The sequence below is a fragment of the Clarias gariepinus genome, chromosome 23 (genome assembly GCF_024256425.1).
Source record: "Clarias gariepinus isolate MV-2021 ecotype Netherlands chromosome 23, CGAR_prim_01v2, whole genome shotgun sequence".
NCBI lineage: Eukaryota > Metazoa > Chordata > Actinopteri > Siluriformes > Clariidae > Clarias > Clarias gariepinus.
Window position 1 is genome coordinate 1,945,744 of NC_071122.1, and position 24,257 is coordinate 1,970,000.

General features: G+C 41.7%; 2 protein-coding genes across 4 annotated transcripts in view; both read left to right on the forward strand.

Annotated features, from left to right (window-relative positions):
- rxrgb (retinoid X receptor, gamma b) overlaps positions 1 to 16,463 on the forward strand; it is a 40,884-nt gene extending 24,421 nt beyond the window's left edge. For 2 of the 3 annotated variants that reach the window (XM_053484027.1, XM_053484025.1), the window contains 8 exons: positions 2,746 to 2,893; positions 3,247 to 3,426; positions 3,559 to 3,719; positions 10,852 to 10,981; positions 11,264 to 11,396; positions 13,202 to 13,293; positions 14,150 to 14,255; positions 15,380 to 16,463. In XM_053484027.1, coding sequence (XP_053340002.1) covers positions 2,851 to 2,893; positions 3,247 to 3,426; positions 3,559 to 3,719; positions 10,852 to 10,981; positions 11,264 to 11,396; positions 13,202 to 13,293; positions 14,150 to 14,255; positions 15,380 to 15,527 — 993 coding nt within the window. In that variant the 5' untranslated portion in view covers positions 2,746 to 2,850 and the 3' untranslated portion in view covers positions 15,528 to 16,463. The remainder of the gene's footprint in view (positions 1 to 2,745; positions 2,894 to 3,246; positions 3,427 to 3,558; positions 3,720 to 10,851; positions 10,982 to 11,263; positions 11,397 to 13,201; positions 13,294 to 14,149; positions 14,256 to 15,379) is intronic. The other variant, XM_053484026.1, reaches the window with a different exon arrangement.
- Positions 16,464 to 23,405: 6,942 nt separating this feature from the next.
- lmx1a (LIM homeobox transcription factor 1, alpha) overlaps positions 23,406 to 24,257 on the forward strand; it is a 13,243-nt gene continuing 12,391 nt past the window's right edge. The window contains exon 1 of the mRNA XM_053484492.1: positions 23,406 to 23,581. Coding sequence (XP_053340467.1) covers positions 23,406 to 23,581 — 176 coding nt within the window. The remainder of the gene's footprint in view (positions 23,582 to 24,257) is intronic.

Genomic DNA, 24,257 nt, shown 5'->3' on the forward strand with positions numbered 1-24,257 from the left:
TGAGACATGAGAATGTGTCCTGCACAAGGGGAGACGAGGTCATCTTTGCAACTGTCTGTGTACGGAAAGTTTGTGTCCTATGACAGCACCATTTTATTATTGTCCCGCTCCCTGCCAGAGGGTGAAGAGAAACAAGGCTCCAGCCAGACTGTGTTACACTGCCTCGCTTCGTAGACATGGGCTGCTGTACTTTCCACAAGTTTGGAAATGAGTACAAGGCAAAGCGAGGTGAACCTCTGTTTCAGTGGGGTGAGTTTCCTGCTCACATTCATGACTGGGTGCTCTTTCCTCCTACTGGACATTCCTGGGACATCATCTTACCTTTTCGGCTAACAGACATGTGGATGTGGGTAATGAAGGGGCAGATGAAGGTTGGGTTTTTAAAGTGGGAGAACTGGGAGAGCCTGTTTCAGGTCATCAGTTGCTCACCCTGTGTCCTCAGTCCACCAGCCCCGAGTGATATGTCTTGGGGTTCACCTGAGTTCAGTATGTTTCGTATGTTCAGTAGCTTCCTCATGTGGTCTCAGGGGTCATCCCACGCTCTTTAATAAATAATCACATCATCTGGTTTGCACTGACAAAAATTCGTGATGGGGCTAAAAAAATACGGAGCTGAAGGGGATAACCTGGCACTGCCAGAGTCCCACAGTGGTACTGAAAGCTGATTTGGGTCATGGCTCTGGGTGAAGGCAGCTTGCCAACATGCCTTTGTGAGATCTAGGTTGAAAATAAAGCAGACTCTCCCAAAGACTCCTGCAAGTCTCCTGCAAAAGAGAAATATGCGAGCAGTAAACAGATAGATGTATGTGCTTTGATTTTCCCAAAGGGGGGAATTTGTGAATCTTACTGAGCTAAAATCCAGATATACTCCACTAATAAGTACATTCACTGTTTTTAATCAGTTACTGAAAAGATTTTTTAATTGATCCTACAGTTTTGTTTAGCTCAAGGAACAGACACAGTCTCAGTATACAATATACAGAGTCAGTGTGAATACTCTTAACAGTTAGGAACATGGTTCAGTGTTGGGCGCAGTGGGATTAGAGCTAAGAGGTAGGTGGGTGCTGGGTCGTTTTTAGCTTTGTGGGCAGCCATCAGTGTTTTGAATCTGATGCAGGCAGCTATAGGAAGCCAGTGGAACATTGAAAACAAGCAGTGCAACTGCTTCTTAGATCAGCTTCAGGGGATGACTGGTGCAGACCTGAGAGTGAGATGTGTGGAGAGAAAAGGAAAAAGGAGAGGTGATGGTCCAGAATTACCCCAAGGTCGTGGGCTGTGCCTAAAAGAGTGATCTGGCTGTTGTCCAGAGAGATCATTAGATACTGACAAGGGAATAAATCATCTGGGATCAACAGCAGTTTGGTTTTACTGATTAAGTTTCAGGTGATGAGCTGCCATCCAGGATGAGATGTTTCCCAGACATGCTGAATTCCAGCTGGAACCTGAGTGACTGAGGGAGGAAAGGAGAGAATAAGGCCTTCCTGTGCCACTGTGGGCAGCACTGATCTCTGTTTCCGTAGTCCTTAACCAGGCACTGGTGATCACACGCTGAGTACTGAGTATATTGTGTGATATCATGTGACCCAGGTCTGTGCAGTTTTCTAATACATATAGATCCATGATTATTTCATGCCCTGGCACCAAAGAATGCAGCTTACACAAGGTTTGCTTTTAAACGTTAAAAAGAGTAGTGAAAGTGATGAAAAGAATGCGAAAGCCAGTTTAAAACCTTTTGTAAAAAAAAAAAAAAAAAAAAAGTCCAGTCGCTTATTGGCCAAAAACGCTCACAGACATATTTATAGCAGGAAGGAAGTAAATACGAAAAGACTTCTTACTCACATTCAGAATTGAACACACACACACACACACACACATTCTCTCTCTCTCTCTCGTTCTCACACACAGTCCCTTTCAAAACTTTTTTTTCTTTTGGTCTAGACTGAAGACTGGATTTGGATCGAATAAGTTTATGACACATTGAGAGATTAGAGAAGAATTTTAATATTTCCTAAAATTTACACCAACAGTTCTGGGGTAAGCAGGGGTACTTTTAGGGTTTTGATTTGATCAGAAAATGGGAAATGCTTAAATATTTCATTTTTAGGCATCACATGCTTGTAATAAAAAACTGCCAGGAAATTGTGTATTTAGTCTCTGTTGTTCAAAATATTGAAGATTTTGGTTTTCAGACTTTGTGATGATCTTTCATTCATGGTACAGTTGCTGTAACTAAGTAGTCCTGTATTAGGCCTAATCTAAACCCTAACCTTTTTTACCAAAATGAAGTGTTTAACTCAGTAAAATCTTTTTTACCTTTTCTATATTTTTGGGAGGATCAGACCATTTTAAGGACATTGACTTTTTCCTTTTCTTCAAAAAGGAATACACACACACACACACACACACATAGAAAGGTTCATGTGTATGAAGATAAACGAGAACCCTGCAGTAAGGGCAAAAAGAATTTAGCTGAAATTGAAGTGATTTGTGTGGATGGTATACGCTGTATAGTAGTCACGCTGTCGCCCTCTACTGGCAGCGGTGCACAAGCACAATATTGTGACAAGCAACTGAATGGGAGAGAGGTGGAGAGAGAGATAGAATGAAAGAGAGAGTTATGGTGAGAGATGGATGTGTGTGCCAGATGTGTAATGCAAGACCTGATCCTCCCTCTCTCGATCTCTCCCCCTCCCTCTTTATCTTTCTTTCTGTTTATTTCCCTCTTTCCTTTTATCCATTATGCAGATAAGCTCTTTGAATAGTGTGAGCAGCTCAGAGGATGTGAAGCCTCCTCCTGGTCTGCCTCCTCTGGCCAACGCTACCATTTACCAGTGCACCAGTCCTGGCTCCATGTCCAAACACATCTGTGCCATCTGTGGTGATCGCTCCTCGGGTAATCCTTGTTCCCCACAGCGTACTGTTTGATTTTTTCAGTGTTTACTGAAAAAAGTTACAAAAGGATGTTGTGAAGTTCAACAATCTGTAGTGTTTAACTTCTTTCAATCAGAAAGACTATAGTCTAACTTGACTACACCTACTATTGTGTAATGACAGTAGACTTGAACTTGACTTCTTATACATTGAATGAATAATACACACACTGTGGTGTCAAGTTCATGTGTGTGAATATTTCCTCATGCGTCCAGAACCACTCTCTTACAATCTGTGTTCTGGAATATGGCCCGTGCAGTGTTAGCATTTGCTTTAAGGATAACAGATGATGTTTTGGTTTTGCTGTGATTGCAGGAAAGCACTATGGTGTGTACAGCTGTGAGGGCTGCAAAGGGTTCTTCAAGAGGACCATCCGTAAAGACCTGACCTACACATGTCGGGACAACAAGGAGTGTCTGATTGATAAACGCCAACGCAACCGCTGCCAATACTGTCGCTACCAGAAGTGTCTGGCCACGGGCATGAAGAGGGAAGGTGTGTGTGTGTGAGAGAGAGAGAGAGAGAGAGAGAGGGCCCAAACACACACATCCAGATAAAATGTGCTTGATAAAAGAATATATACATGCTATAGAGGAGTGTGTTTATGTCGTGTCTGGCTCACTGTAGCGGTTCAGGAAGAGAGGCAGCGTGGGAAGGAGAAGTGTGAGAGTGAGGTGGAGTCAACCTGCAGTTTAAATGAAGACATGCCTGTGGAGAAGATCCTGGGTGCTGAGCTTGCAGTGGAACCCAAGACTGAAACACATACAGATGACAGTCCAGGAAACTCTGTAAGTCCTTATCTAAGTCCATGTTGTGTGATTAATAACACTGGCCAGCTGTGCCAGAGGTTTATGGATCGCATTGTTGATAGTGCATGTGCATTACTGTACAGTTCTCTTTAGAAAATGAATGAGCTTTTCCTTTAATTACTGTAACTGTTAGAGTGTCGGGAAAGTGTCATGGAGGTGCTGGACTACTGTATACAACCCATCAGTCTCTGCATGTCACATAATTAGCATAGTATATGCTTCTCATTCATAGTCTGTTTGTTGTGTTCATTTAGTGCTGTGTTAAATAAATAAGTCCCTGAGTGAGAACTGGCATCTCCTGAAGAGGTGGGAGCAGCTGAGGGATGTTTTTGCAGGACCACAGGAAGAGTTAGTTGGAAAACTGGAGGTGCCTTGATTAGGTCCTGGCCCATCATAACCAAAGTCATTTTTCAGGTGGGTTATAGGTTGGGATTGGGGAATAGCCAAAAAATAGAGTATTGGCCTCCCAGAAAATCTCCAAGCGAGTCTATAAAGGAGGCCTCCTTTGTCACTCTGCCTTCTTCCCCCACAGAAAACATAATTCTGCTGTGCCACCCTGCCCTGCTGTGCCACCCTGCCCTGCTTCGAACATTGCTCTGCCATTCTGCCTGCTGAGAGTGTTAATCAGCCACACTGTCCAACCTAGAAGTTTCCTCTGCCACTCTGGCTGCTAAGAGTTTCTCTCTGCCCTCCTGCCCTGCTGAGAGTGTCTCTCTGCCACCAATGTCAGGGAAGCGCCATGCAGTTTGTTCCTGAGTACCTTTGTACTTGAGTTTGTTTATTTAAGTTTCAGTTTTTCAGCTTGTCTTGCTCTTGATGTACCTGTTCTAGAGCAGCTTTTGATCCTTGCTTATAGTTACTGTTTGTTGTATTTGTTTAGCACTAGTTTTAATGAAGTTGAGTCTGCAACTGGATCCTCTGTGTCCCTGAACTGATTATGAGCCTGTGCATACAAAGACAATTACATGATAGCAATCAGTCCATATATCATCAGTGGGTCATGGCGTAGTGGCGTAGTGGTTAGCACCGTGGCCTTGCACCTTCGTGGTTAAGGTCTGTGTGGATGAACGTGTAGTTTGCATGACAATATTATTTAATCGTGAAGAATTGTGGTTACCTCAATTTAAATTGGCAGCTGTGTTGACATCGCTGAAATCACGTTTACTTTTAGGCATTTGGCAGTGTGATTAAAGCTGAGAGGTAAGTTTATGCAGGGCTGTTTTTAGCTTTGTAGGCCAGCATCAGGGTATTGAATTTGATACCGGCAGCTACAGGAAGCCAGTGCTGAGAGCGGGGTAGTTTTGGAGAACTTGCAGATGTTGAAAACCAGACAAGAAACATTCTGGATCATCAGCAGAGAATGAATGGTGGACAATGGCAGACCTGCCAGGAGCTTGCATTAAGTCCAGTCTCGGAATAACAAGCACCTGAGTAGCCTGTGGTGAAAATAATGGGTGAATTCGTCTGGTGTTTTAAAGAGGAAATTTACAAGAGCGAGTAAGGTTAGCAATGTGTGGGAAAAATGACAGTCGATTATCCAGAGTTACCCCAAGATTGCTGATGGAGTGATCTGATTATTGAAGGAGACTGTTGTTGACTGTTTCTTTAGTGTTTGAGAATGACTAAGGCATGAATCACCAGGGATGAACAGCAGTTTGTTTTTACTGAGATTGAACTTCGGTAAATGAGCTGTCATCCAGGATGAGATGTCTGCCAGACATACTGAGATCCGAGTAGAAACTGGAGTAGAGTGTCTGAGAGAGTAAAAGAAAAGAGAATAAGTTGTGTGTCATCTGCATAACAATGATATGAAAAGCCTTGTGAAGATTTGATCTTACCAAGAGAGTGGATATAGAGGGAAAACAGGAGAGGACCAAGTACTGAGCCCTGTGGGACACCTGTAGAGTGTCTGTGTGGGGCAGTTATGGATCCCTTAATGTCACCCCATACGACCTGTCTTCTAGGTAGGAAACTGTATCATCAGCCCTAATTTACTGCTTCTCAATCTGGGAAAGTGTTATAAGGCCATCAACTAACAATTTGAAATGCACCACTGTGCAGTAAGAAGGATTGTTAAGTAGTAGGGAGTGTTTAGGTCAGTTGCTAATCTTTGCAGAAGTATGTGTCTCAGCAAACTTACTGTAGTCCAAGGTCAGACTGTTTAATGCTGAGAGATATAAAGAAATAAAAAAAAAAATAATAATATGGCAGCCTGACTCAGGATTTCAAACTTGCATCTGAACAAAACTGCAAAAGTTCTAAACAATATCGTTTAGACTGATGAGACCTAGCTGAAGAGATTTGGTTATCATGTGCATTGCTATATTTAGTGAAAACTGAACAAAGCATATCGAAAACCCCTCACAGTGACTGGAGTTTAGTGGTGCAGGGATGATGATATGGGTTTGTTCTGCAGCTAGTGGCCCGGAGAAACCTGCAGTCACTGAAATAATGATGAACTCCACTTTATACCAGTACAGATCTGGCCTTTAAAAACGCACGTTTTCGGAAAAGGGATCCCACGACTTCCCGCAAGTGCGCGCGGCAAGCTGTGAAAATGCCCTTCAATACCTGTAGGGGGGAGTGGTGTTTCAGTCTAAAGTATTGTGTGTCTACTGAAGCCGAAAAATTTTATGTCTCTTAGGCGCCCATTGACGGCAAGCGACAGAGCTCATAAACGTGTCAAGCTCAAACTAATATGTATTTATTCTTCATTTCCATTCAGAATTATTATTAGTAGTAGTAGTAGTTCTCCAAATTTATTATTATTATTATTATTATTATTGTAACGCACCCGCGTTATATGCAAGATGTATGACGTTGGCCTATATTTACGCGCTTTAAACGCAGATGGGTACTGGTGGCTCAGTGGTAGATGATTCACCAGCCATGCGGGAGACCCGGGTTCGATTCCCAGCCAGTGCTCAAAATTCCGGTGCTATTCGCTAAAATACCACGATATAGTCATTACATTATCAAGTTATGCTTCAGTACTAAATGCATGTTTGCAATTGAAAATTTTTTTTCTTAAGCTATGAAACACATTAGCACTCACCTCACAGTTGCTGTAATTTAATGATTATCATAAGCAAAAAGTGTAAAACAAAGGATTCACATTTATTACATTTTCACCCAGAGCGGGATTCGAACCAGGGTCTGGACGATTTTATAGGATATACGGATATTATACAGATATTATTTAAGCAACGCCACACCACGTGGAAAGCAACAAAAATGCTTCAATTTTATTGGCTGTCACCAAGTGTCAGCTATTCACGACTGGCCCCCGCGGAACACAGAATCCCCGGGCTTTGACTGCGCTTTCTCCATTTGTTATTACAGGGGCGGACTGGGACCAAAAAGTGGCCCTGGACTTCCTGGCCCACAGCAGCCCACACCATAATACATTGGCTCATTAATGTAGAGATACATTTTTAACACCAGTTACTAGTATAAAAATATAACACAATACAGAAATCAATGCTATTTAAACATGTTATTTGAAGTATCACTGAACATATATTGGGTCAAAGAAACGAAAAAAAGAACATCAAGACAAACAACATATAAACCTATAAAGACAATATTTTAAAAGGAATGGCAATAAAACTGAACAGGTAAGCTGAAATAAAATCAGTAGCAGTAGTAGCTCACGCTAGTAAACTAGTTACTTATTTTAATTATTAGGGTAGTCAATATTAACACGAAATAATCTCGCCCGCGGAGCAATTCAGTGTAGAACCGCCACTGCCTATTTTCCACCACATCACGTACTTCCCTGATCTCGGACTAAACTCCGCGCTTTGCTTTTATAATGTGGAGCAAGCCCGAGATCATATTAACGTAGAATTCATCATTCAAAGTTATTCATATCAGTGTATAGTAAGTGTGATTTGAAAAGTGCTATAACTCCACCTGCTACAGTTTCAGCCCAGTGGAACAATCTGACTACATGTGAAGTGCCATGAAAAAGTATTTGCCCCTTCCTATTTTTTTTCTTTGCATATTTGTCACACTTGTATAGGTGGAATTTCACCTAAACACTTTAGGTGAGAACGTATAGGTTAATATGTATAGGTGAGAACAGCTGATTCACACTTGGGGAGAGTGAATAATTTGCATTTGAATGTTGTCTGGCATTGTAAGCACACGCAGTGACACTAAAAGAACAATAGGATTAATAGGAATAGAAGGCACTAAAGAGGAGGATTTTAATTTAGACTATAAAAAAATTAACCTGCGTCTATTTTTAGGCGTGACAGCTGCCACTTTTTAGTCTTATAATGCCCACATGACATGCTGGTACAGAGCTGGACATAGCTCATCCATGCCAATGATCCCGGGTTTTCACCCTGCGCTATGAAATACGAGTACGACGGCCATCCGCGGACAGTAGCTCCTGCCTCCGTCCGCTTGCGCTGGCTCTTCTTTGAAGTCCCTGGGGCGCGTTCCATTTGCCCCGTTTGCATGCCGCACTTCCGCGTTGTGTGCGCGCGTCTCACTCACACCGCGTAGTAAAATCCACTGTAAACCAACAAACCCCGAGTATTTTATAGCGCGGATTGGAAGCCCGTGATCTTTAGCAAGGAGAGCTCTTCTTCACTATTCGTGCCTAATTCTGCAGCCCTGCTTCTTCGCATATCTGAAGGAGAGGCCGCCTAACTAGTGAGCGAGGAGCGATATTGATTTGGGCGCACGCCGTGACAGGCTGAAAAAAAACTATTGTCCTCAAAAATGTAACAGATGAGGACTCTGATTAATGTGCAAAAACTATATAATAAAACTATATAAGACTACATGCCTTTATAAGACTCAACTTTTATTTAAGCGCACTCACAATAACGAAAAAACGTGATTTTATAAATGTTTGAAAGCAAATAAGCTGCGCTGCTCTGTATTGTTTTTGGTGCTCTGTATTGTTTTTGTTTTTTGGCGCGTCAGAAAATGAACGCAAACGTTTTTATAAATGGTCAGAGTCAGTCTGCTTGCTGTTTTCCCGACGCGTTCATAATCATTAGTCTACTTCTGCCGGTGCGCTCTGGAAAACTCCATGCATGCGGCTGAGCGCTGATTAAAACTATGGAGTAAATTAAAGAGGAGAATCACGATGCCGAATCGAAGTCCTGAGCCCAAACCTCATTTAAATTAAATTAACAAATACTATAAGTAAAAAAAAACAATAGCCCACGTTTAGAAACCGTTTATAAATTCTTTCCGACATGAGTTGGCCCGGTGTTATGCGCAGAGCGCCGGGAGATTTCCTGAAGCTCCGAAATCACTGGGGCATTTTTTCTAAATAGACGCTATTGTTAATAACTGATGGAGGTTTGGGGCTGTATACACACACATTTTTGAGGGGTTTAAAACGAATTAGTCCGAGCAGACCTACATGAAAGGTGAGAAGTAAGTAACTGCGCGCGCTGTCGCGGTGTATATACTGTACAACACACGTTTATCAACCTACATAAAAACGCTGCCTTTAAAAAACGCTTCATAAAAACGCTGCCTTTTGTAAAGTGAAAGTACTTTACAAAAGACAAACTGCTTTATTTCAGTCATGAATTCACAATCACATCACATTCCAGCTATTATTTCCAGCCGTGGTTAAATAATGTATGAAATAATTATTAAATGCTGGACACAAACAGCAAATATGATGATTATTATAAAAAGCCCGAAGAAGCTCGTGGTCATAAAATAATATTTACTTAATAATATAATATATATAGTTCATTCATGTCTTCTAATGATGTCGACACATTTTTTACGTTTTAAATAAGATATGTTGGCATATTCACGAATCAGGACATTCGCATAGTTAAGACTATCAGATAGCCTACTATCAGGAAATTAAATTAATTTCAACACCATGTAAACCGAGACATTGCCATGTCTTTTACTGTTTTGTCCCTGTTAAAACATTACAAAAAATATATAAGAAACTTATTAAGAATTTTAAAGCACGAATTTGGGCATCTCATTTCATCATTATGAAAATAATATGAAGCACATATACACACATTTATCATGAAAGATCTGTTGTAAAATTCATGTTTGCTTCAGCATTGGGAACAATATTGTTTTAGACTAAGTAATTATGCACAATTCTTCGTTGTACAGTACTTGGTCCGGCTTTTAGATAAAGTCCTTCCATGCGCCATCTGGCGGATATTCAGTGAAGCACAACACATTTATTTAAATTCCCGAATGTTGCTTACGGCAAGTCGCGGCGCGCCACGCGCTAAATTGCGGCATCCCGCGGGAAAACACGCGCAGTCTTAATAGCCACATCTGTATGTTCTTGGGAAAAATGTGAGCTTAAACTAGGCTGAAATCAAGTCATTAATCATGAACACGCCAACATATTAACATCTGAGTGGCAAAAGAAGAGGCTCATGGTGTTGGAAGGGTTAAGTCAGAATCCTGACCTGAACCATACTGAGACGCTGTGGTGGGATCTTAAGAGAGCTGTGTATAAACAAGAGCCTCGAACATCACACTACTGAAGCAATGATGAAAAGAAACGAATTATGAAAATCTCTCCAAAACAATGTGAGAGAAGGATAAACTTCTACAGAAAACACTAAGTTACTGTTGCTAAATTTGGACTGAATTATAGGATGTACCTATTTTATTTCACCTAAATATGGGTTGGTATATTTGACATTTTTATTAGTTGTTTTTTCTTGTCACGTGAGTGTTTGTAGAAATTGAAGCACATGATTGATATTTAGTCCTCGATAAATAAAAACTTTGAATTGAAGAAGATTGTACTTTCTTTTTGCCATAGCTGTAAAATATTCTTTCTTAGTAGAATTCTCACCAAATGATTTATTATACTATCTATCTCAATTCAGATTTAAAGCTGAAGTGGGAATGGCCTTAAGTGAGCAGTTTTCCCCCCTCTTTTTATAAATGTACTTTTTAAACTAAATATAAACCATATCACTAATGCCTATATGTAGCTTTTTGTGTTAAATAAAACTTTTTGATAACAACAGTGTTTATTCCTGTTCAGTTCTTATGCCTTAAAATTCTACTCATGCAAGGTTACTTACAGCAACTGGTATCGTACTAATAGTCTCTCTCTGTCTCTATCTCTCTCACTCAGACAAATGACCCAGTCACTAACATCTGCCAGGCAGCAGACAAGCAGCTGTTCACACTGGTTGAGTGGGCTAAAAGGATACCACATTTCTCGGAACTTCCTCTGGATGATCAGGTCATTCTCCTTCGGGCAGGTAGGTTTCTTTCTCTTTCTCTCTCTCTCACTCACTCACTCACTCACTCACACACACACAAAAAAATCTGAGACACTATCCTCTGCTTTACACATATTTCTCACCTGCTGTAGTAGACACCTTTTTGTAACCTCACACTGCTACACTAATGAAAAGAGCTGTTTATACACACTGACGTGGGACAAACAGGATGTGCTGTAGAATGGCCTTGACTACGCATTCTTAATGTTTTTTCCATCTTATTTATTGTCTCAACTTCTCTTCTCTTGCTGTATTCATTAGGCTGGAATGAGCTGCTCATCGCCTCCTTCTCGCACCGCTCTGTCACAGTGAAAGATGGGATCCTGCTGGCCACAGGTCTCCACGTTCACCGGAGCAGCGCACATACTGCTGGAGTTGGCTCTATTTTTGACAGGTTAACTCAGTTAGTTTGCTAACATTTGTAACTAAATAAAAGGTTCTTTCAGCAAAACTCATGATGCTAAATAGAGTAAGACCTTGGCAGCTCGATGAGTATTAATCTGTCACTGCATTGGGAAGGTTTCAGCAGATTGAGCTCAGACTTTACAGAAGCAGTTTGCTCGTTGTACTGCCCTCTGCTGCTGATGTCAAAACACCATTACAGCAAAACCGGTGATGAGCCTTCTGCTTTCTGACAAAAGAATGACTGCAACCACAAATCAGTTTGACTATCCATTAAACAATAACTGAGCTGAATCTTAATACAAAATGGCAAACATTTAAGCTATTACTGTAATTAGTGTACCTCTAACATCTGTATGCTGTTTAAAAAAAAAACAGCTATCCATATATGACATCTAAGCATTTTATTTTTTGTATGGTGCGTCCCTCTCTCTTTCTCCTCCTGAGTACACACTGGCCTCTCCACTGGCACACTTGGCACAGACAGGTCGTTTTAGCCAGCCTACTTGGGGTACAACTTGCTGAACTCATAAATTGGCATTTTGCATCACTTTCACCCCATCTTACTGTACACACTTTGTATCTGTAAGACATCATCATGTTCTCTCAGTCCTCAGTTCATGGTTAAAGTGGCCTGTGACGTTTTCAGTGGAAGCTTTGACATATTTCCTACATAAAACAAATGCATAAATGAAAAATTTATTTACTGGAACTTCTTACAAGTCTACCTGGGTCTTCAATAACTACCTGGACTCCATATTAACATCAATTAACATCAGCTATTATAGCTGAACTGCCTCCCACCCTACACACTGTATAAATGTAGATCATTTACTGCTTTCTGTTTCACCCAGATGAGGATGGGTTCCCTGTTGAGTCTGGTTCCTCTCAAGGTTTCTACTCAGGGAGTTTTTCCTTGCCACTGTCGCCCTCGGCTTGCTCACCAGGGACAAACTGACCATTTTGATTCATACAAATTCACATTTCATACAAACTTAAATAATTCTTTTGACTGTGTAAAGCTGCTTTGTGGCAATGAAAATTGCTAAAAGCGCTATACAAATAAAATTGAATTGAATTGAACAATATATTATACAGTAGCTAGGGTTTCTATGAGCACTTTTACAGCACATTATGAACAGCTATAACTCTTTAGTAGTGTTTTTTTAAGTATATCAGATTCACAAAACACATCAATGAAGCAAAGACACACTTGTATAATCTTAATTTGATATCATCTATATACAGTATATGTGTGTTCAAGGCTAGACAACAGGCATAATTAAAGAAGGAAAATGAACAAAACGAAGAAAAACAAGGAGTAAAGAAAGGGGGGAAACCAGGAAAGAAAGAAAAAATGAAAACAAGCCAATCAAATAGGAGGAGAGATTAAACTATAAATTTAACTTAAGACTTTATTATCAACAGTAGTTTATTATATTAATAAATGATTCACATTGTCCACTTGTGGAACACTTAGTACTTAAACTACAGTAATAAAGCTAATAAAGGAAACGGCACATGGGCCAGTGATTGTGTGAATTATCTCTCTTTTATTATCTTTGTTGTACATAAGGAAGTTTGGCAACGTTTGTATTCCTGAGACTTTAAAAACACGAGGAGAATCAGTGTGTGGTGTGTGTGCAGGTTTCTTACTGTGTGCTGAGTGTGATAATGGATGATAATGAATCTGTTTAATTGAAAGATAAAATATAAAATTTTGCTAGTTTCTGTGTGTGTGTGTGTGTGTGTGTGTGTGTGTGTGTGTGTGTGTGTGTGTGTGTGTGTGTGTGGCAGAGTATTAACTGAGTTGGTGTCTAAGATGAAGGACATGCAGATGGATAAGACCGAGCTAGGCTGCCTCAGAGCCATCGTTCTGTTTAACCCTGGTCAGTGGCAAACACACACACACACACACACACACACACACACACACACACACACCTGGATCCCTGTCCCAGCTTGTTAGACTGAGCAGGACAGACATTAAAAAACATAAACTAGAAATATTTTAAAACCAGTGCAAGGTTAAGTAGTAAACACTCACTCACTCTCACTCATCTTCTGTACCGCTTTATCCTGTATTCAGGGTCGCGGGGGCCTGGAGCCCATCCCAGGAGGCTTAGGGCACGAGGCAGGGTACACCCCGGAGAGGGTGCAAATACATCATAGAAGCAGTAACCAGTGCAAGTATAAAAAATAATTTGTTAAAGGTTTATTGTTAAAAGCCTGTGAGACTTGATCAGTCACCTACAGTATGTCATCAAACCACATCAGTACCAGGAAACACAAGCCACAGATAAACTCAGTAAAAAAGCGGATCCGTCCTGGCAGCACAGAATGAGGGCTAACAGAGAATGTGAGAATGAGATAAACCTGATGTACAGTATAAGCCAGTTGGAAAAAAAAAAAAGTATGACTAAAATCTTTTTAGCAAGAATTTAGCAGTTGCTCTCCTCCGTAAGTGATGCGGCCTAAAGCCCATTAGTTTTAATTAGGTTTACGTTTGTGAATCTCCTTTTATGGAAATGTATGTATGTATTTTAGGAGTTTTTGTGTTAGAGAAGAATCGGAGGTGCTGTTGCGTCGGGTGTGTTAGTCTCGTGTGCAGTCATACTTCCTGTTCCCTGGATTTGGTGAAGTGTTTGTCTGCACAATGTACATTAAAGCCGCTCTGCATTTGCACCATCTGCAATTGTATGCCCCTTGTGTCTGACTGAGTGTGTGTGTTGTCTTTGCTCACAGATGCTAAAGGCCTTTCTAACTCAGCTGAGGTGGAGATGCTTAGAGAAAAAGTATACGCCTCGTTGGAGTCCTACACCAAGCAAAAATACCCTAATCAGCCGGGCAGGTAGCTCACTGCGCTTCCTCTCCTGTTGTCTGGTTGTGCTGCTGTGAGAACCACAAAAACAAAGTCTGAACTTTGTTCATGTGTCTACAGTAACTCGAATATACACACACACCATCGACTTTATTAGGAACACCTGCACATTCATCCACAACACATAAAGCCATGCAGTTACATGTTCACATCAGCCATCAGAATGAAGACAATGTCTGATCTCGGAGGGTCTGCAGCTGAAACACCTTGATGATCAGAGAGATCAGAGGAGAATGGGAAGCTTACAGGAACCCAAATGATCACAAACTCATCTCGACATGCACAAAACTTGAATTGTTAGGTGGATGAGCTACAAGAGCGTATGACCACACCAGATTTCACTGCAGCCAGCCGAGAACACGAATCTGAGGTTATCATGGGCACAGACGCACACACACCCTGGAGAGCTGAAAACTGTTAAAAAACAAACAAACAAACAAAAAAGTATGTTTTTTTTTTCTTTTAATACTCAGCTGTCCAGTTTGGGGAAGTCTGTACCCAGTATAGGCTCAGATTGCTGTTACCATTAAGCACTGTGTGAAAAAGTGAGCACTCCTCACCCGGTTGCGTATAATGTGTTTACTGTTGCAGAGATGTAAACAACTACAGTTATGTTACTTAAAACCTGCAGACAACATGTTCTCAACTAACTAACAGGAGGTGTGCATTATTTTTGAATGCAGGTGTAATGTAGAACTCTGTTTCTGTAGAAACTAACCCTCTATTGTCAGAGCACATGGGGCGGAGTTATCCCTGCTGGAGTCTCCAAACATCTTACATGCTTATAAATATCACCATGTTTATGCATTACTATTATTTCTTATTATTATAAAATGTAAATGTTAGTATGAAATCATTCATCATAGTGTCCCAGCTTTCTTGTGGCATTTACAAAAAAAAAATCCTGATTGTTCTGCAGTGTAACTAACTAAAAACATAAGTAATGTTATGAGAATGTTATTAGGTGGTGATTGTTGTGCTATAAATATTAACTTAAGGTGATGCTGAGAGTAAAATTTCTGTTATGCTGGATAATTCTGTAGCTAAGAGTAAAGAACTAATGTGTGTGTGTGTGTGTGTGTGTGTGTTGTCAGATTTGCTAAGCTCTTACTGCGTCTCCCCGCTCTGCGTTCCATTGGACTGAAGTGTTTAGAGCATCTCTTCTTCTTCAAGCTGATTGGAGATACACCCATAGACACCTTTCTCATGGAGATGCTCGAAGCGCCCCATCAGATAACATGACACAAGTCCACTCTCCCTTTGTTTTTTGTAAATATGTCTGTGTAATAACTCGTAATGAATGAACTTGACTGTGATGTAAGCTTCATGGTTTGTACAGAGTGCAGGCCGCCCTGGTGTCAGAAGTGAGTTTGGGGGATCAGGACAGGAAGAGGCTCACCAAGTACACTAATTAGTTTTTGTACATAGATCATTTTCAAGCACTCAGTCTAACAGCGAAACAATGCAAAAAGAACATTTATTTTGTTGAAAAAACATACATGCATTAAAAATAGAAACTTTTACAGACTTCAGTGTCATCTGAATAAAATATTTAAATTTACAGAGGCTCTTTTTCTTATTGTGTGTAGAATATCTTTTGTTGTTGTTGTTGTTGTTGTGTCCGATTCTTCGTGACCTCATGGACCATGGCACACCAGGCCCTCCTAGATGCTGTCCATGGGGTTTTCTTGGCAAGAATACTGGACGTGTACTCCAAAATATGAAGTATGTCTGTAAATGAGCGCTACCTCCTGGCTGGAACTGCACCAGTCAGTGTTAAACGGCAGGTGGCGCTGTTGTGAATATTACCCCAGAAACACCATGTCTTGTTATATTTACTAATTACTATTTTATATGGGAGAATAATACACACTGATATTAAATATTAATAACTTAAAAAATCATATCATGTATAATTGTGAAGGAGATGTATTACTTCCTACATCTTTATTTAAAAAAATAATAATCGCTGTATAATTAAAGTATTTCTGGATCAAAAACAGAATATGTTAAATTGAAACTTTAAAACAAAAAGGTGAACATAAGACTCTTTAATTGACAAACGTTGTGGCACTGCATCATTTCATCTCTTATCTCCATCTCCGTTTATTAAAGGACGCTGACACTCTTTGGAGAATTTTACCAAGCTATATTTTCTTTATTTATTTCTTATTTAAGTAAAATAACACAGCATATAAAGTAATGTGCAGATTTATATATATAAATAAACACTTTATTTTACCATCAGCTTGCGGTCTGACATGTTAGATCATAAAACCCCATCAGCCCCGGAGACTGTAGGATCCCAGTCCTGATGTTCACCTCCTGGGCCGTGCTGCAAGTGCGCACTACCCCTTCCCTCTGCAGTCTGCACAAAGTGTAACTCGTCTCTAGACAACAGTAAATTGTCTTCTACATGATGTACACTGTATATACCAGTATACTGTACAGTGGTCTGTGGTACAATTTTTGTAATTTATAATAAAGAAAAACAATTTTCACAGTACATTTCTGAATTTTTTTGTTGTTATATTTAAATTTGTGTTCAATGTTTAGAAGTATAAAATCTTTTTTGCACTGAATCATTAATGTAGAAGTCAAGAAATAAACAACCATAAAAATAGTAGTCGCCCAAGACTCTAATTATATACAGTATACTGGACACACAGCTAGTTGGCTTGAAGCTTTAATAATTATTCGATAATGAGGGCTTTCATTTCTTAAAAATAAATTAATGCTTATTACTTTTTTTGTTTTGGTTTCCCACATTTGTCTGTAAGAATGTAAGTGATGTGTTAGCTGCTGAATCACATGGTAACATGCTGACAAATGTAAAAGTAGAAAAGGGACTGATCCAGAGCTGAGGAATTACTGCACTGTGAGCCATGCGTATTTTATCATGCTAAATAAGCAAAACAAAATGAATGATTTAAAATGAACATAATAATAATAATAATAAAAAAAAGAAATTTTCACAAATTGTCATATATACATTATTTATATATATATATATATATATATATATATATATATATATATATACACACACACACACACACACACTGATGAGTTGTAATATTAAATCCACTGACTGGTCATGTGAATAACAGTGATTATGTTGTTACATGACATATCAGGAATCTGAGCCACTTTGATTATTAGTAACAGGGTGGGGGGGGGGGGGGGCACGCCTCATTTATTAGTGTGAAAAAAAACCCCACTAGGTCTTCTGATCTACTGTCGCACAAATGATGGGGAAAATCATGTTTTCAATGTTTTTTAAGTTACTGATAAAAATAAATAATCATATATGCACTGTCAGATATGCACTATTATTATTATTATTATTATTATTATTATTATTATTATTATTATTGTTGTTGCTGCTGTTGTTGTTATTCTTATTTTTATAATTATTCATTATTGTTAATTTAATGCACATTTAATTTCTATTATGCTAAATAAACAAAACAAGATGAATTAAATATGCATAAAATTACCACACTAATAATAAAATAGCAACAACGATGATAATAATAATAATAATAATAATAATAATAATAATAATAATAATACTTTGTCACAGAGGAACACAAGTGTTTTAAATTTGTGATAATAAATACAGATACATTCAGTTCTGTGTCAGTTGTTTAAGAAGACTCACTTATTGGCTCACTGTAAAAACATTACAAACATTTTTTTTTCTAAGATTAGGCATAACTGGAAATGTTTATATGTCAGTAAATAAAGCAGAAAATCATCAGCGTAACATTTCGGCAAAAAATGTGTGAAGTGTGTTGGGACAAAAGTAAAGGCACACCACACTCAACATTCAGTTTATTACTGTTATACTGTTGCTTATAGAAATATTTGATATAAATCTTACATGGTCAATGCACTGTGTGTGTGTGTGTGTGTGTGTGTGTGTGTGTGTGTGTGTGTGTGTGTGTGTGTGTGTGTGTGAGAGAGAGAGAGAGAGAGAGAGAGAGCGAGAGAGAGAGAGAGAGAGAAAGAGAGAGTCTTTCTTGCCACGTGTCTACGACTTACAGAATTAAATATAAAAGAATCAGATTAAAACATAAGGGTTAGCAGGAACCCCCTGTAATGTGGGAGGGAAGGAGGGGTGGAGGGGTGGAGAGATGGAGGGATGGGGAGGTGGAGAAATGGAGGGGTGGAGGGATAGAGGGGTGGAGAGTTGGAGGGATGGAGAGGGAGGAGGGGGAGTGATGGAGGGATGGAGGGTGGAGGGATGGAGGGGTGGAGGGTGGAGGGATGGAGGGTGGAGGGATGGAGGGATGGAGGGTGGAGGGATGGAGTGATGGAGGGATGGAGAGGTGGAGTGATGGAGAGGTGGAGTGATGGAGGGATGGAGAGGTGGAGTGATGGAGAGGTGGAGTGATGGAGGGATGGAGAGGTGGAGTGATGGAGGGTGGAGGGATGGAGGGTGGAGTGATAGAGGGTGGAGTGATGGAGGGATGGAGTGATGGAGAGGTGGAGGGGTGGAGGGATGGAGAGGTGGAGGGATGGAGGGATGGAGTGATGGAGGGGTGGAGTGATGGAGTGATGGAGAGGTGGAGAAATGGAGGGGTGGAGGGATAGAGGGGTGGAGAGTTGGAGGGATGGAGAGGGAGGAGGGGGAGTGATGGAGGGATGGAGGGTGGAGTGATGGAGGGGTGGAGGGTGGAGGGATGGAGGGTGGAGGGATGGAGGGATGGAGGGTGGAGGGATGGAGTGATGGAGGGATGGAGAGGTGGAGTGATGGAGAGGTGGAGTGATGGAGGGATGGAGAGGTGGAGTGATGGAGAGGTGGAGTGATGGAGGGATGGAGAGGTGGAGTGATGGAGGGTGGAGGGATGGAGGGTGGAGTGATAGAGGGTGGAGTGATGGAGGGATGGAGTGATGGAGAGGTGGAGGGGTGGAGGGATGGAGAGGTGGAGGGATGGAGGGATGGAGTGATGGAGGGGTGGAGTGATGGAGTGATGGAGAGGTGGAGAAATGGAGGGGTGGAGGGATAGAGGGGTGGAGAGTTGGAGGGATGGAGAGGGAGGAGGGGGAGTGATGGAGGGATGGAGGGTGGAGTGATGGAGGGTGGAGGGATGGAGGGATGGAGGGTGGAGGGATGGAGGGTGGAGGGTGGAGGGATGGAGAGGTGGAGTGATGGAGAGGTGGAGTGATGGAGGGATGGAGAGGTGGAGTGATGGAGAGGTGGAGTGATGGAGGGATGGAGAGGTGGAGTGATGGAGGGTGGAGGGATGGAGGGTGGAGTGATAGAGGGTGGAGTGATGGAGGGTGGAGGGATGGAGGGATGGAGGGTGGAGGGATGGAGGGATGGAGGGTGGAGGGGTGGAGTGGAGTGATGGAGGGGTGGAGTGATGGAGGGATGGAGGGTGGAGTGATGGAGGGGTGGAGTGATGGAGGGTGGAGTGATGGAGGGGTGGAGTGATGGAGTGATGGAGAGGTGGAGTGATGGAGGGTGGAGTGATGGAGGGTGGAGTGATGGAGGGATAGAGGGGTGGAGAGGTGGAGTGATGGAGGGGTGGAGGGATAGAGGGGTGGAGAGGTGGAGTGATGGAGGGGTGGAGGGGTGGAGGGATAGAGGGGTGGAGAGTTGGAGGGATGGAGAGGGAGGAGGGGGAGTGATGGAGTGATGGAGGGTGGAGTGATGGAGGGATAGAGGGGTGGAGTGATGGAGGGTGGAGGGATGGAGGGTGGAGGGATGGAGGGTGGAGTGATGGAGGGATGGAGTGATGGAGAGGTGGAGGGGTGGAGGGATGGAGGGATGGAGGGGTGGAGGGATGGAGGGTGGAGTGATAGAGGGTGGAGTGATGGAGGGATGGAGTGATGGAGAGGTGGAGGGGTGGAGTGATGGAGGGATGGAGAGGTGGAGGGGTGGAGTGATGGAGTGATGGAGAGGTGGAGGGGTGGAGTGATGGAGTGATGGAGAGGTGGAGTGATGGAGTGGTGGAGTGATGGAGGGTGGAGTGATGGAGGGTGGAGTGATGGAGTGATGGAGGGATGGAGTGATGGAGTGATGGAGGGTGGAGTGATGGAGTGATGGAGTGATGGAGGGTGGAGTGATGGAGGGATGGAGTGATGGAGGGATGGAGGGTGGAGTGATGGAGGGGTGGAGTGATGGAGTGATGGAGGGTGGAGTGATGGAGGGGTGGAGTGATGGAGTGATGGAGGGTGGAGTGATGGAGTGGTGGAGTGATGGAGGGTGGAGTGATGGAGTGATGGAGGGATGGAGTGATGGAGTGATGGAGGGTGGAGTGATGGAGTGGTGGAGTGATGGAGGGTGGAGTGATGGAGTGATGGAGGGATGGAGTGATGGAGTGATGGAGGGTGGAGTGATGGAGGGGTGGAGTGATGGAGTGATGGAGGGTGGAGTGATGGAGTGGTGGAGTGATGGAGGGTGGAGTGATGGAGTGATGGAGGGATGGAGTGATGGAGTGATGGAGGGATGGAGTGATGAGACTCTGGTCCTGCAGGTGATCAGTGCTGGAGTGTGTACACTACACTAAAGTAAGCGGATCTCCGTCCGGGAACTCACACACACACACACACACACTCACACACACACACACACACACACTCACACACACACACTCACACACACACACACACACACTCACACACACACACACACAGTGAGAGTTGAGGAGTGTATAGTGTACACTGTAGGGAGACTCGGCGGACTCTACAGAGACACAGTGAGTGGGGGGGGGGGGAGGGGCTGCGGGGGACTGATGGAGGGACCGCGGCATCACACACACACACACACACACACACACACACACAGTGAGAGACACGGGGTGAGTGTTATAGACGGAGAAGTTTAATAGAGACAGACGAGTCCGCTTTCAGTCCGCTCGGGTTACTAACGCACGGGACACACACACACACACTCACACACACACACACCGCACTCTCACCGCACTCTCACACACACACACCGCACTCTCTCTTCTCCGTCCTGTGTGTGTGTGTGTGTGTGTACAGTAACTCTGAGCTGCGACTGAAGGAATGTCCTAATTATATTCATTATTATTAATTATTAATTTCTAGGACGTTTGTTCTGAGGATCCGATCATGAGAGAGGGCTGTTTAACAACTGGACCAGGTAAATCTCAATTATTATATCATCATCATCATCATCATCATCATCGTTGTAGTTGTTGTTGTTAATAAAAGTTAACTTAAAGTAATAATAATAATAATAATAATAATAATAATTGCACTTGTTTTCACCCTCTTCACACAGTGCATTATTCTGAGCTTCATCTCATTTCTCATGTATAATATCTACATCTATAATAATGGTGAAATGTTAGAGTATCTATATATCTAATATAGGCTATATATATATACACACACTACCGCTCAAAAGTTTTAGAACACTTTCTAACTCCATGATGGTTCCTGATTTTTATTTCTCTCTACATTGTAAAGGAATTTGATCTCCTTTGAACAGTTAATGGTGAGATGTTTCTGCTACTTCTGCTCTGTAAAGACTTCATAACGCCTCTAATCTCAGGTGCTGGTTGTTAATTGGTCATTTTTCAGGCTGATAACTCTAAATGAACTCCTCGTCTGAGACAGAGGTAGGTTTTGGTCTCGCCCTCCTGGGACGGCCTTCATGAGAGACAGTTTCATTATGGTGCTGGACGGATTTTGCAAATGCACTTGACACAATACTGTTCTTGCAAGAACTATTACAGAAAGGCCGACCTCTGTGTCTTAAAATAACAACTAACTGTTGTTGTTGTTGTTGTTGTTACGTAATTACCTAATCCCATATGTGTTATTTTATAGTTTTGAAATCCCCAGTATTGTTGTAGAATGTAGAAAATAAATCACTAAACAAAAACAAAGAAATTTTCAAGTGACCCCAAACTTTTGAACGGTAGTGTATATATATATATATATATATATATATATATATAAATGTAGACACACTTCAGTCTACACAGTCAACAGTTCTTTAGCCTATTGTAAAAGCTTTAATTAAATTATTATAGTAATGTGTAGTGTTATGTTTCATCTAAAGATGTCAGTAGGTGCACTGTCCATGTGACTGTGAGTTTTCTGCATAAATTTTTCATGTTGAAGTGTGTATACACTTCATATATACAGTATTTATATATACACACACACACACACACACACACACACACTGATGAGTTGTAATATTAAATCCACTGACTGGTCATGTGAATAACAGTGATTATGTTCTGATCTACTGTCGTACAAATGATGGGGAAAAATTGCTGGCTCTGAAAGGAACGAGTTACAACACAGTGTGTGACAGTTTGTTCTGTTTGGAGCTGTGCAGCTTCAGACTGGTCGGTGTTCTCATGCACGTATCCACCACTGAAAGCTCATACTGTGGGCACATGAGCATCAGTACTGGATAGAAGGTGGTCTGGTCTGATGCATCATGTTTTCTTTTACATCATGTGGATGGTTGAGTTTGTGTACATCACTTACTCAAGTGTAGATGGCATTAAAGTCGGCAGAGGCAGTGTGATGCTCTGGGTGATGTTCTGCTGGGAAGCCTTGGGTCCTGCCTTTCATGTGGATGTTCCTTATGTGGATATGTACCACCTACCCAAACATTGTTATACCCCTTCATACAGACCGTGTTCCCAGATGGCAGTGTCGTCTTTCAGCAGTGAAAGACAACCTACAAAAATAGTTCAAGAATGGTTTAAAAGGAAAAAAAGGGTTTCCCCGAATTTCTTAGATCTCAACCCAAACCCAAGTTTGATCCACCTCACAACTTACAGCACTAAATTTTGGTGCCAGTCACCTTTATAGGTCTTATGCCAACTTATTATAATATGCATATTAAATCATTTAACATGTGTGCACTATTGCAGGAAATTGTGTAATTCAAAATAGGGTTATCATTGTAATGTTGTTCATAGATTGACAGATTGATTGATTGATTGATTACTTTATTAGAGGACTTTATTAATGTAATAAATACTGCACAATTTATAAAATATCTTAATGCAAAACCCATAATGCATTTTGATAATTCCTTTTTCTATTCATACCTGCATGTGTGTGTGTGTGTGTGTGTGTGTGTGTGTGTGTGTGTGTTCCCATCCAGAGGGTATGTGCAGCCTGGTGTGTAAGGGCTGCCACCAGCCCATCAGTGAACGCTTCCTCCTGCGTGTGCATGACTCTCTGTGGCACGAGCGCTGTGTGAAGTGTGTTACTTGTGCTGAGCCACTGAAGAGCACCTGCTTCTTGCGAGACTCCAAAATCTACTGCAGGCGAGATTACCAACAGTAAGATCTCCTCCCTTTCTATTTAGCCATGCCGGATCATTGGTGTCAGTGATGACTTCTGGTTAGGATACTGTAGCATGAAACCAAGACAGGAACATATGGGTGAAGCCAGAAAGTGCAGATCAATTCCGGCTGTTTCAGAACTGTGCTGGTGCTGTTCTAATCACTTCTCAGTCAGATAAATCTCTACAGTTCCATTGCCGGACACACACACACTCATTCACACCTGGGGCATTTTAATGTAGCCAGCCCGCCTAGCCAGTTTTTGGTTAATGTGAGATACAGTCATTTCAGTAAAACCTTATGGAGAGAACCTGCACACAGACTCTACACAGTATCCAGAGCTCAGGACTTCAGTGGTGTGTGACTTCAGATGCAGTGTACCAAGCTGTTAATGAATTTAACTTACTGATTAGACTAAGATGGGAATATAAATATTCTAAACCGAATTATAGGTTTAAACTCACATAGTATGCATGACCTACTCACATGTATGACTTACTGTACGACCCATGACTTACTGTACGACCCATGACTTACTGTACGACCCATGACTTACTGTATGTCTGTTTCCGCTCACAATTTTATAATATCTGTTTAATAATTTACCCAAAGCACCCGTCACCAAATCTAAAGAACATTTTTACTGTCAATTCTATTCATCATGTGCAGAGTT